Source organism: Amblyomma mixtum, chromosome 5, assembly GCF_055824585.1.
Source record: "Amblyomma mixtum isolate Tamu chromosome 5, ASM5582458v1, whole genome shotgun sequence".
In the NCBI taxonomy this organism is placed as follows: domain Eukaryota; kingdom Metazoa; phylum Arthropoda; class Arachnida; order Ixodida; family Ixodidae; genus Amblyomma; species Amblyomma mixtum.
This window is the reverse complement of record NC_143016.1, coordinates 158,999,970-159,011,971: the sequence shown is the minus strand read 5'-3', so window position 1 is coordinate 159,011,971 and position 12,002 is coordinate 158,999,970. Positions and strand designations below refer to the sequence as shown.

Sequence of the window (12,002 nt, the reverse complement as noted above, 5' to 3'; positions counted from 1 at the left end):
TGCAGGTGTTCCAAAGTGCGTGTGTGTGTGTGGGGGGGGGGGGGGGAGGGGTTGTGACTGGCAATCCACTTTTATGGTGACAGAAAGATGTCTTGGCTGTATATACCTGCAAATACAAGGCAACTTCCGCTCATAGTGAGCGCATGCAGAGGTCCTGACGGCGCTCGCTTAAGCATTTTGCGCCGAAGAAATTCCCAATTGACACGAGCTTCAAGAGAGACCTATTACTCGCCTGACGGGGACTCCGAAACTGCTGAAGCTGAAAAGTTTTGTAGATGAAAAATCCATCAGCTTTTTTTTTATGTATCTCACCAGACAGAGTCTAGTACATATAGCCGGTGTACACTAATTCTGAGTTCATTTGATTACGCGGCTCTTGCGTAAATTTAAATCTTTTTGCCGCGGACAGTAAAACATCTCGCATTGAGCAAATTTTGCAGTGTTGTTTTATATGCTGATTTCACAAAGAAAAGTAAACAGCAAAACAAGGTTGAATAAAAACCTACGTTCAGAATTTTTTATAGTCTGAACCCGTTTGAACCCGTTTGAACCGGTTCGACGCTATCAGGAGCGGTTCGAACCGGAACGGAATGTCGCTCCGGAGCCGAACCCGGAACTGAACCCGAAAGGCGTGAACCCGAACCTGAACCGAACCCGAAAAAATTCCGGTTCGACACCCTGGTATCAATAGACGATGATTCCGAAAGTAAGCAAACCTGTAGTTGGGCAAGTCGGTTTCATAAGTGGAGGTATCGTAAGAGCGCAGATTCTTCTGAAGCACTCGCACAAGAAAGCAAAGAATCAATAGGCGCCACTAACGTATCAATTATTCATGCAAAAGTATTAGAAGGCTCACCGGCACGGAAACCTAGCGCCGCCCAAAAAGTGGCGGCGTTATAAAACTCGCGATTGGTGGAAACGGTGCGACGTCATCAAGTGCGGGAAAATACGGAATGTTAATCAGTAGTAGGTTTGGTTTATGGCGGTTTAACGCGCCAGAGCGACTCAGGCTATGAGGGACGCCTGAGGCTATGAGGGACGCCGTAGTGAAGGGTTCCGGAAATTTCGACCACCTGTGGTTCTTTCACGTGCACTGGCATCGAACAGTACACGGGCCTCTAGAATTTCGCCTCCATCGAAATTCGACCGCCGCGGCCGGGCTCGAACCCGCGTCTTTCGGGTCAGCAGCCGAACACTATAAGCAGTGAGCCACCGCGGCGGCATTAATAAGTAATAGTCAGTACTAGTACTTGCGACTGCACCAAACAGAAAGGAATAGAAAACTGTCAGAACAGAATTGGAATAGAATTTAAATAGAATTGAAATGGAGTTGGAATAGAATTGGAACAGAGTTAGAACGCAATTGGACTAGAATTGAAATTCTTTCGCATTACTCGCACGTAAGTTCCTCAAGCCCCCCGATAATTTTCCGAGGTTCTCGAAGCGCATAAAACAGCAGCCATGTAGCCAGGGTTTTCTTTCGGGAGGGGCCCAAGGTAGTTTCTTGTACCCTTGGAGGGGCACTTTCGCGCTGCACGCAGACATAAAAATACACACAAAAAGCCGCATCTAGCCTCCCAACATTACGCAGCACTGAGGACAAGTCTATCGAATTTGTGTTTCGCCGCTCTTTCTGGCTATTTTGGTGTCTGTGAGGCAGCTAAAGATGCATACATTTCCGATAAAAATGGATTTGAAATGTTTCCCGCCAATCGATTGGAATGCATGGCGTAAATGCACAAAAGGATTCATGATCACCTGCTCACTGCTTGGAACTGAATGGCGGTGTTAACAAGCCTCAGGAATCCGCGAGCGAAACAATTGTCTGGGTTCTCCGCAGCTTGCTTGAGAAAACGACCGGTGGTGGGAATACCATTATTTCCCACTTTAACGTTTCCTACCTTATAGCGTATGTGAGCGTTGTCAATCATCAAAACTACTCTGCATGCATGGCGCGATGAACTGCCTGCTGTGAGCAGATTACGGGCATATAACAGTTATTCATCTCAGCGCTTAACTGGAATGCGCACGGTCACATATGATAACGAATCTTCTCGCTAACATAGGCTGCGCCGCCAACGGCCCCGGGCTTCGATACAAGCAACTAATACTTGTAAACAGAAATAAACTGGTCGTGGGATGATGTGCTAACTCAAGTAATAGTGCCAGACTCGGCGGGGAAATCGCCGGGACCAACCGGAAGGCTCGTGTGGCTTGCAGTCAGCAACCACCTCAACCTCAAAGGAAATAATTTTCAGTAACGACCGCTTAACAGCAGGCTATGCCTCCGCAGGAACGCGTTCCACGCTCCGAAATGCTGCACACGTAGGCAGTTAACTGGAGGCTTAACCGACTGCTCCTGTCCGTCCACCTTCCTTCTTTCACTTTCTCCCTTCTCCCTCCCCTAATAAGGCGGTGGTTGGTTCAGGCCCGACCACAGCGGCCACGTTTCAATGGAGGCGAAACGCAAATGGCGTCCGTGTGCTGTGCGATGCCAGTGCACGTTAGAGAACCCCAGGTGGTCGAAATTACTCCGGAGCCCTTCACTACGGCTCCTCTTCTACCTTCCTCCCTTCACTCACGGCCCGGTACTGCGCCTTTAATTTCCTCAAAGTCAATACAATTTACCGAAAGAAACATCGCGTGCAACAAGGACCCAGGAGGAAAGACACGCACGAGCGCTGGCTAGCAACTGAAATTCAATTTCGGCGTGTAAATAGGCCGCACGAAGGAGCGGAAAACTGTGAAATGCTGCGCCTTCGCCGGTAATCATTGTAGCCACCTCACAAGGTAAAAAGGTTACGAAGGAGGGCGCGAACCGGAAACTAAAAGCGACAAGAACCGACGGTTCAAAGGGCCGTGGCAGGTAGAAAACTTTAAACGGGTAAAAACACGTGAAAATGATAAAAACACGCAGGCGGACAAAAGGGCCGGCGAAAGCGTGAAAACCGTGGAGACGCAAAAGGGAATGAAATTAAAAACGATAAAAACAAGACCGAAAGAGGAGTTTGAAGGCCATTAGAGAAACGGGAAACCAGCGAGACAATGAGCCATGAATGGGCACGTGGAAAAGATTAAACATCTGCGGCGCTACCCGTGAATCCCAAGTCCTTTCGAGACAAACGGAGGGAGAGTCTGCTTATAATTCCTCACTGGCATGATCGCCGTCGAGTGCTTCTATGATTTCCCGCTTGAGCATATCTCGTCGTCTGCCTGTGTATGATGACGCAACGATTGAAGTGGGGAGCGCAGTTCTTTTCGTGGACGCCGCTCATAATTTTGTATTTTCTGCAATGCCTGGCCAGATGCCCCGAGATGGTTGCGTTGCTGAGATTGCAATCTATTCTGTGCCGGTATCATGCGGGAAAAGGTAGTACATCGTGCAGACGGGTAGGTGTATCAACATCCGAGTTAAAGAGCATGAAAACAGTGTCACGAACGTAGCCTCTCCGGGTATCTGGCCGTGCGTTGCAAGAAATGTAAATTTATGAGCTGTACCCGAAAAGAATTGCACTCCCGACTTTAATTGTGCGTCATCATATATAGACGGAGGACGAGATAGGCTCACCCGAGAAATCATAGAAGCACTCGACAGTTATCATGCCAATGAGCAGTTATAAGCAGATCCTCTTTCCGTTTGTCTCGGAAGCACTTGGGATTCACGGGTGGCACGTGAAATGCTTAATGTTTTCCACGTGTCCATTCATGGATGATTGCGTCGCTGGTCTCCTGTTTCTCTAAAAGTCTTCAACTACCTTCTCTGGCCTTGTTTTTATCGTTTTTATTTTCATTCTCCTTTGTGCCCCAATGGTTTTAACGCTTTTGCCGGCCCCTTTGGCCACGTATTTTGATACTTTTACCTGCTTTTCCCCCGCCGCGTGCTTCGTTTTACTTTTGGGGAACCTGTACTTCTTTTTGTTTGTCATCCGTTCTTTACAGTTGCAATGTACAGAGTGTGCTCTAATGAAGGCACAGGCACCTTTAATTTCAAATCAGCTTTCAGGTCACTGTGCTCGGGAAAAAGATGGCGCACGTGACGGACTCCGAAAACCGCAGATGTATGAATTAAATTATTAATGCGAAACTATTACTCAGCTATGTTCGCGGTTTCGTGTCCGCAGAAAGTGGACGCAAAACGTGTCGGCAGCCCTCACGTCGTTCGCGGAAGAGTTAGGAGTAAAAGAATGAATGTGATAGAGGACGATAAAATGTTGATGCGCGCCAAATGTGATTCATGTACAGTAATTAGTTAATTAATTAGAGGCGAAAAAGTCGATTGGACGCCAAAATAGTCACGGACGTAGATATAGTGAGCGGACGTCAAAACAGTCGTGGACGTCGAAGTTGCGAAAAAATACGCAACCGAGACGGATGACGGTTTGAAATAGATTAAAAGGTGCTTAATTAACATTAAACAATACAGTGAAAAGTGTCCATTAGCATACACAAATCATTACAGACAATTAATTAATGAAATGTGCCGAAAAAATGTGATAGAATGGCTGTAAATGCGGTGCCGGCGAATCACCGTGCTGGTCTTGGCAACGCGTGACGTCATGTCTCGCTGAAATGGGGCACCGTGACGTCAGAGGACAGGGCGGCGGCGCAATGGGGTGAGCGGTGGCGCGATGGAAGAACCTTCTAGAAAGTTCGTGCGCGTCGCCCCCGCTTCGTCGTTCGTTGTCTTGCCGCCGTCGAGTGTGAGCGCTACCTTCGTATGAGTCGAATGGTTCGGTATCTCGTTGTGTCATTGCGTGGGCGTTGTCGCCTCTGCGGTCATGCACGGGGCGTCTGCGCCGTCATCAAATTCCACCAAAACGTCCGCAAAAAGGAAACGTGTGAGGGAACGTCGGGAACGCAATACCGAAGCGAAGAGTTTGAAATGTGCTTCGCAACGCAAGCGAGAGGAACCCCCGTCACCGAACACTCGCCTCCGGAAACATGGCGAAGCAAGGCGTTTCCTGTCAAGGCGTCCTGTCTTTCGCGCTGTAACTATGGAAGATCGCCACGAACTCGCCCAGTAGCCTGCTTTATGCTAATAATGACGCAGGGATCGTAACGGAGATAAAAAGAAATCGGTGAGCATAAAAGAAAAAAAAGATGCAAAGTATTACATTAAGAGATAAATGTACATGCGTGTAAGTAAACAGCAAAACAACTCTGGTTTGATTGACTGATTAATTAATTAGCTGACTTATTGATTGGTTGATTGAATGACTCACTTATTGGTTGCTTAGTTGGTTGACTGACTCATTGATTGAATGAATAATTGATTGAATACATGATTGATTGATTGATTGATTGATTGATTGATTGATTGATTGATTTTCATCGATAAATTTATTCGCGGCTTCGTTCGACCTATCTGGAACACTGGGCGTAACTCGACGCTCGAACGTGACATTTAAACATTCTTTAGGTTTCTACGCAGTAGCAAGAGAAAGAGGGACGCAGCCTGAAGGCAGGCACCCAACCTGAGCGCATCGCAGCAGGGTGACGTTGGTGGCAGCGCGGAGTGGCCAACGCGGTCGACCACGCCCAGCAACGGGATAGCCCGGCCACGCCGAAACCGCCAGGAACAGCAGAGGGGGTCCGGTCCTGTTCCCGGGATGGAGGAAGGGCTCCCACGACAGCTGCGGAGAGAACAGAAAAGAGGTGCGGCAGATGAGAGTCGGCCACCGGCAGCTGTGGCACGCCCTTCTTCACACACGGCACGAGGCGAGTCGAACGCGGATCAACAAACATCTTCCACGTGAAAGGCGTTAGAGAGAAAAACGGCCAGTAAAGCACAAAAAACGAGAAAAATTATCGCGGAGCAAAGCTGCGGCGCAGCGCGGAGAGACGACGGGCGAGCCCGGCGACAACCGGCCGACGTGACTCCACTGACAAACCGTGTGCGCACGGCCACGCACGCTTATTCAAAATGGCGGCCGACGGAAGAAATAACACGACGCCGGTCTCACATAACCAACGCGACGTGACGCGGATGTCGTCGCCGCCGTCGGCGCGCCGAGGCCCGCGCTGCCTTCTCGGTTGCAGGCGCAGCCCAGGGTGTCGCATCTCGCGCGCACCGCGGTCCCTCAGAAGTTTTCCCCGGCAGCCTCCCTCCCCCTGCCGCGTCCGGCGTTCGTCGGCATGCCGCGCGCATCGCGCCGAGGGCCACAGAAGCACGGCACGCCGCAGTCAGTCCCCGCGAAAGGGAGACGCTGTGCACGCGCTTGTCGGCCGCAGTGGGGAAAGAGAGAACGGGAGGAGGAGGAGGGAGGGCGATGTCGGCTCCGGTTCGATTAAATGCGATAGCCACGACCAATCCATGATGCCGCTGCTATCGCGGGCGCCTCTTTCGAGCGCTTCAAGCAATGTTATGGACACGACGCGCGTGTCAATCAATGCTGGCTGCAAGTGAACGGTAGGCCGATGACTGGAGTTGACAGAATAAGGATGCTCCCTGACAAATAAGGCACAGAAATTCAGAACGCTTGAAGGCAATATGGAACGTCAGAAAAATTTCCTCAGCAAACGCGGGGGCAGCGAGGGTGTTGCGCGTTGAAGCCCCTGTGAGAACAAACGATAACTGTGCTCTATTTCAGGTGAGTACCAACGAAGATGATGGCTCTGCATGTCGCTTTGCGCAACACGAATCGAAAGCATAGATGTCTTTCAATCGAACTTTTCATTGTACGTACAGTCGGGATCAAAAATCTCTGACCTCCCCCCCCCCCCCCCCCCCCCCCCTCTCCAAGTATCGAACCTTGCCGCCCAACAACACAAGCGTACGCATGCTGCGCGGCAAGGCTCGGAACTTGGAGGAGAGGTTGGGGTCAGAGAATTCCGACCTCCTACTGTACGTGATCCATTCATTGTAACGGACTCTTCGAGAAGCGTATTTCGTGAGTTTGCGCACTCCACAAAACAGCAATAAACCTGCTTCATAGGCGAGAAGTAATTGTCTCTCTGCTTCATAAGATACCCTCGCATAATGCCAGCAACACTTGTGTATGTCAATAAGGAAAGTGCAAAAACAGGTAACGCAGAAACGTCTGCCGCAGGAGGAAAACCAAGGCGAAAATTAGAAAAGGGTGTGGGTTCGAGGAAACAATTCGCGAAAACCCGCAGCGCGTCAGCAGCGTTAAGCTAGCTGCCACCATTTTCACAGTGATGACACTGAGCCCAAGCTATCGAAAAATACCCACCCTCACATTTTTATTAATGCGCCTCGGACCTGGTCTGAAGGAACTAGAATAAAATAAACGGCACAGGGTAAGCTCACTCCTCATTGTCGCAGTTGGTCAAGTGAAGAGACGTGCGCAATAGCATTATCGACAGTCGCCGACGGGACTAATGTCCGGCTAGTCTACAACCATCATTTTTCCAAGTATGAATGAGCGTTTCGTGATAAAGCCTACTCCATTATGGTTCACGCGTGTAGATAAGACTCAAAACACACTGGTCTACACAGGAGCGTATTAGGAGGAAGGAAAGTTGTGCCGAGGGCCAACCGTGTCGCTTTCGTCGCAACAGTCGGAGTAAAGGAAAACAGAGAAGCGGGCTCGAAAGGTCTCCCAAAGCCAGCAGCGGTGAATGCAGAAGTTTTGGCTGGAAGACAACGGAAACGTGTTCTCCGTTTCTGCCCCACTCCGACAAAGCCACTAAAATGAGACCTTTCACCGTCACGGCTTGCGTTGAAACGCGCATGTGATCACCGAGAGCCAGGCAGCGCAGAGCATAACGGGCGTCGAATTAAGCGCGTCAACTCGCGAACGAGCCCTGCACGCGAGCGAGCGCACAAGCGCAAAATGCGGCAGCCACCGGGCGCGCACTTTCTTGGGCGGGGGCGGCTTTTCGAGGCTGGAACGCGAAGAAGAAGGCGCGCATTATTCGGCAACGAAAAGGAAATCTCGACGCTGTCAAAAGCACTCGCGCCTGCTCCGCCGCGTGACGCCCGTGCTGCGCGGCAAAGCCACCCTCTCCGCCGCGCTGTCGCCTCTGTCTCCCGGCGGGATCAAGCGCCCGCGAGCGGACGGCGTCGCTCCGCTGCTATGCAAATAGACGGCGATTGGAAAAGCCCAACTCCTCGGAGGCCGGTCTGGGTTCCAGCCCGGGCTCAGATTCTCCTCGCGTGCGTTCGACGTGAAGGGGCCGCCTACGGCGCGAGTATGACAACTCCGCTGCGTTAGTACGCCTACCCGCGATTGCGAGCAGGGATGTATGCTTTGTGCGCGCGTGCGTATGCGGAGATTAATGCGTGAGCATTCGGGCAAGACCTCCAATACTGGACAAAGTTTACGAATCATCGCTCTGTTAGCCACTAGCGAAGTATCTCAAAATCAGTGCTGGTTATAACCCCCTCTCTCCAATGTGGTAAGATGACAAGGAATAGCAAATTATTAAAATCTACTTGCTTTCCTCATCCGCACAACTAACCTCTTCAGTTGAGCCAAACTTACTTTATTAAACGAAAATTGACAGCCTTACTTATTGACAGCCAAACTTACTTTATTAAATGAAAATTGTCGGTAATGGGAAATTTGACCGCAGCTCTTCACACTCCACCTGACACGGCTGGCAGGTAGCGTGTTAAGATGCTATCCACCCTCCAGGATCTCCCCGTGGCAGCCACCTTTTTCGGTTGCCCATTTCTCCGCTATCGCCGGGGCAGGTCACGTGTTACGCCGATAATCCCGATCACGTGTTACGACGGCGAAGACGCGAAACCTGCGAACGGCCGCGTAAGAGCTGCGCTCTAAACTGTGCTTAACAGGCACAGTCGTCAGCACGCCTGTCTAGAGCGCTGGAGCGGCAAGCTGTGGAACAAAGAAACTGAAATGTTTGCGCAGCTCATCAACTTCTGATACAGTGCTATTGTCACATTCCGAACAGAAATGAGTAGAAAGGGAGTGAAGTTGTCCTCTGGCGCACACCCTTTTATAAGAGGGGTGGGCTAGAGGGCAACTTACAGTCTTTTAACTCCCATATAGGCGTATTAATGTTTAGAGTGCAGGGCAAATTGTGCGTCTTTGCAGCTTCGCTCCAACGCAAGCATTCCCTTCTTTTCTGCGACAGGGCGGCGTTTGAGCCCTATTCATACATGCTTGCTGACGACTGTGCCAACATGGCCCTTCGAATTTGCTTTCACTGTAGGCATTAAGCGCCGTCTCTGTTAAAAAAAATTCTCCCCCATACCTCGCCCCTCGAACGCAACAAAGGCCAACAAAACAACAAGTTCTCGTTTTTGCCACGCATGATTTGTGAAATTCGGCGTGACCGCACACCCAGCACTTGTAGGACTTCCATGAACACCGTCACCACATTTGGAAGCAAATAGTGGCGGAAGCCCGCCTCCTATACAAGGTGCAGAACCTGCCTTAGCTCAGACATTACTGTTTGATCACAGCGACTTCAGCTCGCTCACCGTAACAAATGCAAGATAAAATAAGGCTCGCCAAGTTTCGTGAAGTGTTTTTCTGAGCCCCTATCGCGGTTGAACACGATGCATTCCCATTTCAACTTTAGCTTTAAAAAATATGAGTTATGAAACAAATAGATCGCTACTGTTTGGTGCCGTAAACATTGCATGGAGCGGCAAAAACCGTAGAAATACGCTTATCACCCGAATAGACGTTGCATAATTGAATATCTCGTGACTTGTACACACTATATAGTTTCGGTTTCAAATTCGATTTTTGTAGGTATCTCGGTAACTAGTCGTGGACACACAGTGCATTTCCTCTCGTTTTCAAAGCAACCTCAACACGTGCCGCCCCTGCTTTCCACAGCCTAATGCAATGTGTACCAGGCCATGCACACGTAAACAGGCTTACGCAGGCCGTGCACTCGCGTTTCTGAGCCCCATTTCACGTGTCGTGCTGATACCGCTCCCCGTAGGCTCTGACAGTCACACGGCTCGGTTGTGTGTAAGTTGAACTCAGAATAGGATATATTTTAAGTATTGCCTGCCTTCGAGATCACCTCTATACGCTGCCGCCGCGGTGGCTCAGTGACTATGGCTCTCGGCTCCTGATCCGAAAGGCGCGGGTTCTATCTCGACCACCGCGGTCGAATTTCGATGGAGGCGAAATTCTAGAGGCCCGTGTACTGTGCGATGTCAGTGCAGTTTCCGGAGCCCTCCACTACGGTGCCCCTCATAGACTGAGTCGCTTTGGGAAGTTAAACCACCCTAAACCATAAACCAAACATTTCTATTCGCCTTCTTGTACCCGTACGAAGCCATTGGCGAGCTTTCTGTGCAGTTAAAATTTTGTGTCTCGACTCCTTTGGACTTCCTTCTGAATCCTGTAGTTATTTTTCCGTTGACAGCGTAATTATTTCGCTGCAGTTCTGAATCATGAATTGCGACAAGAGGTAGAAGGAGACATGCTCAGTACATTACAAACGGTCGTTCGCCTTCCCAGCAGTGGTGTGAGCATGGACGGACGACATTGCTAAAAGCAAGCGCCTAGGAACAGTGAACCCAGCACTATAGTAACACAGCACGGAGAATTGCTGGTCCTGCGAAAAGCAAAAGCTACACAAGGTTGTGCGACTTTCGCAAGCCAGCCGCCACCGTCTCCGGGTCTGACGTTCACACGGGTTAAAGGAATATGCTCCGACACTCTCGGGTCTCAGCGCCGCGTTGCGCGCCAGTCATCAATCCAAATCTAGAGCAGATCGCCGCGGGGCAAGACACGCTTAGTGAAAGCAGCTGCTTATGTACGCCATCGTGCGTGTGCGCGCACGCACGCACCAGCACCGCCTCTACACTCACTCCCTCAGAGCGCGCTGCGCTTGCAAAGTTGTGTTCGTCCGCACGGAAGGAAGAACACCGGGGGGGTATCGAGCATCGCGCGCATGCGATACCAATTTTTTTCTCTTCTTTCGCTTTTTCTACGAGTTTTCGACGCCAGCCGACGGCCCTCCCCCACCCCTCTATCATCCGTCATCGTCAGTTGAGGAGAATGAGTCGGCACGCGAGAGGGCGCTACGGGTAACGGCGAGGCAACAACGACGACATAAAATTTGTCAGAACGACGGAGAGGCGGCAGTGTATATGACACGGTTCAAATGGTGGAAAAGTAAACAGCTAGCGAGACACGGGAAGAGACGCTGGCTGGACGACGACGCCAAGATACGCGGAGATTCGGGCGTACGTCACAGCTCGCGAAACGTCGACAAGAAGAGTATGTACCGGAATGCCTGATTCGATCATGGGCGGAGGGAGGGATTGAAGAGACAACCCTGCTGAAAAAGAGTTCTATGAGGCAATAACCTCATAGAGGCTTCGTCATAGAATATCATACAATTTGTATGATATCCTATGACATCTCTCTGATGACTGTATGACAACCCTGCTGAAAAAGAGTTCTATGAGGCAATAACCTCATAGAGGCTTCGTCATAGAATATCATACAATTTGTATGATATCCTATGACATCTCTCTGATGACTGTATGACAACCCTGCTGAAAAAGAGTTCTATGAGGCAATAACCTCATAGAGGCTTCGTCATAGAATACCATACAATTTGTATGATATCCTATGACATCTCTCTGATGACTGTATGACAACCCTGCTGAAAAAGAGTTCTATGAGGCAATAACCTCATAGAGGCTTCGTCATAGAATACCATACAATTTGTATGATATCCTATGACATCTCTCTGATGACTGTATGATTTTCCAGAAATGTATGACATTTGTATGATAACTTTCCATGATTTGTATGATTATTCTTTGACATTTGTATGACAAACGCTATGAGTTTATTGCATCATACAACTTTTTTCAGCAGGGAAGTGTGACGTTTCTACCCCTTTTAGTTTACTTTCAATTGTCAATGCATGTACAAAATACCCCTAGACTGTGTACTGTCCACAACGAAGTTCTGTGGCCTGTCTAATGAAATGATGCACACGCAACGGTAATTCGTCTTTACCATTAAGCAGCTCAGGCTTGATGCACAGCTTCAGAGACAGCTACATTGGTTTGTCGCACTAGTAACTATTAT

The 12,002-nt window shown here is 49.8% G+C and overlaps 1 protein-coding gene across 1 annotated transcript in view; it reads right to left on the bottom strand.

Annotated features, from left to right (window-relative positions):
• The window catches only part of LOC149344282 (uncharacterized), a 527,027-nt gene that overhangs the window by 152,758 nt on the left and 362,267 nt on the right, over window positions 1–12,002 (bottom strand). The window contains exon 6 of the mRNA XM_089547199.1: window positions 5,475–5,633. Coding sequence (XP_089403325.1) covers window positions 5,475–5,633 — 159 coding nt within the window. The remainder of the gene's footprint in view (window positions 1–5,474; window positions 5,634–12,002) is intronic.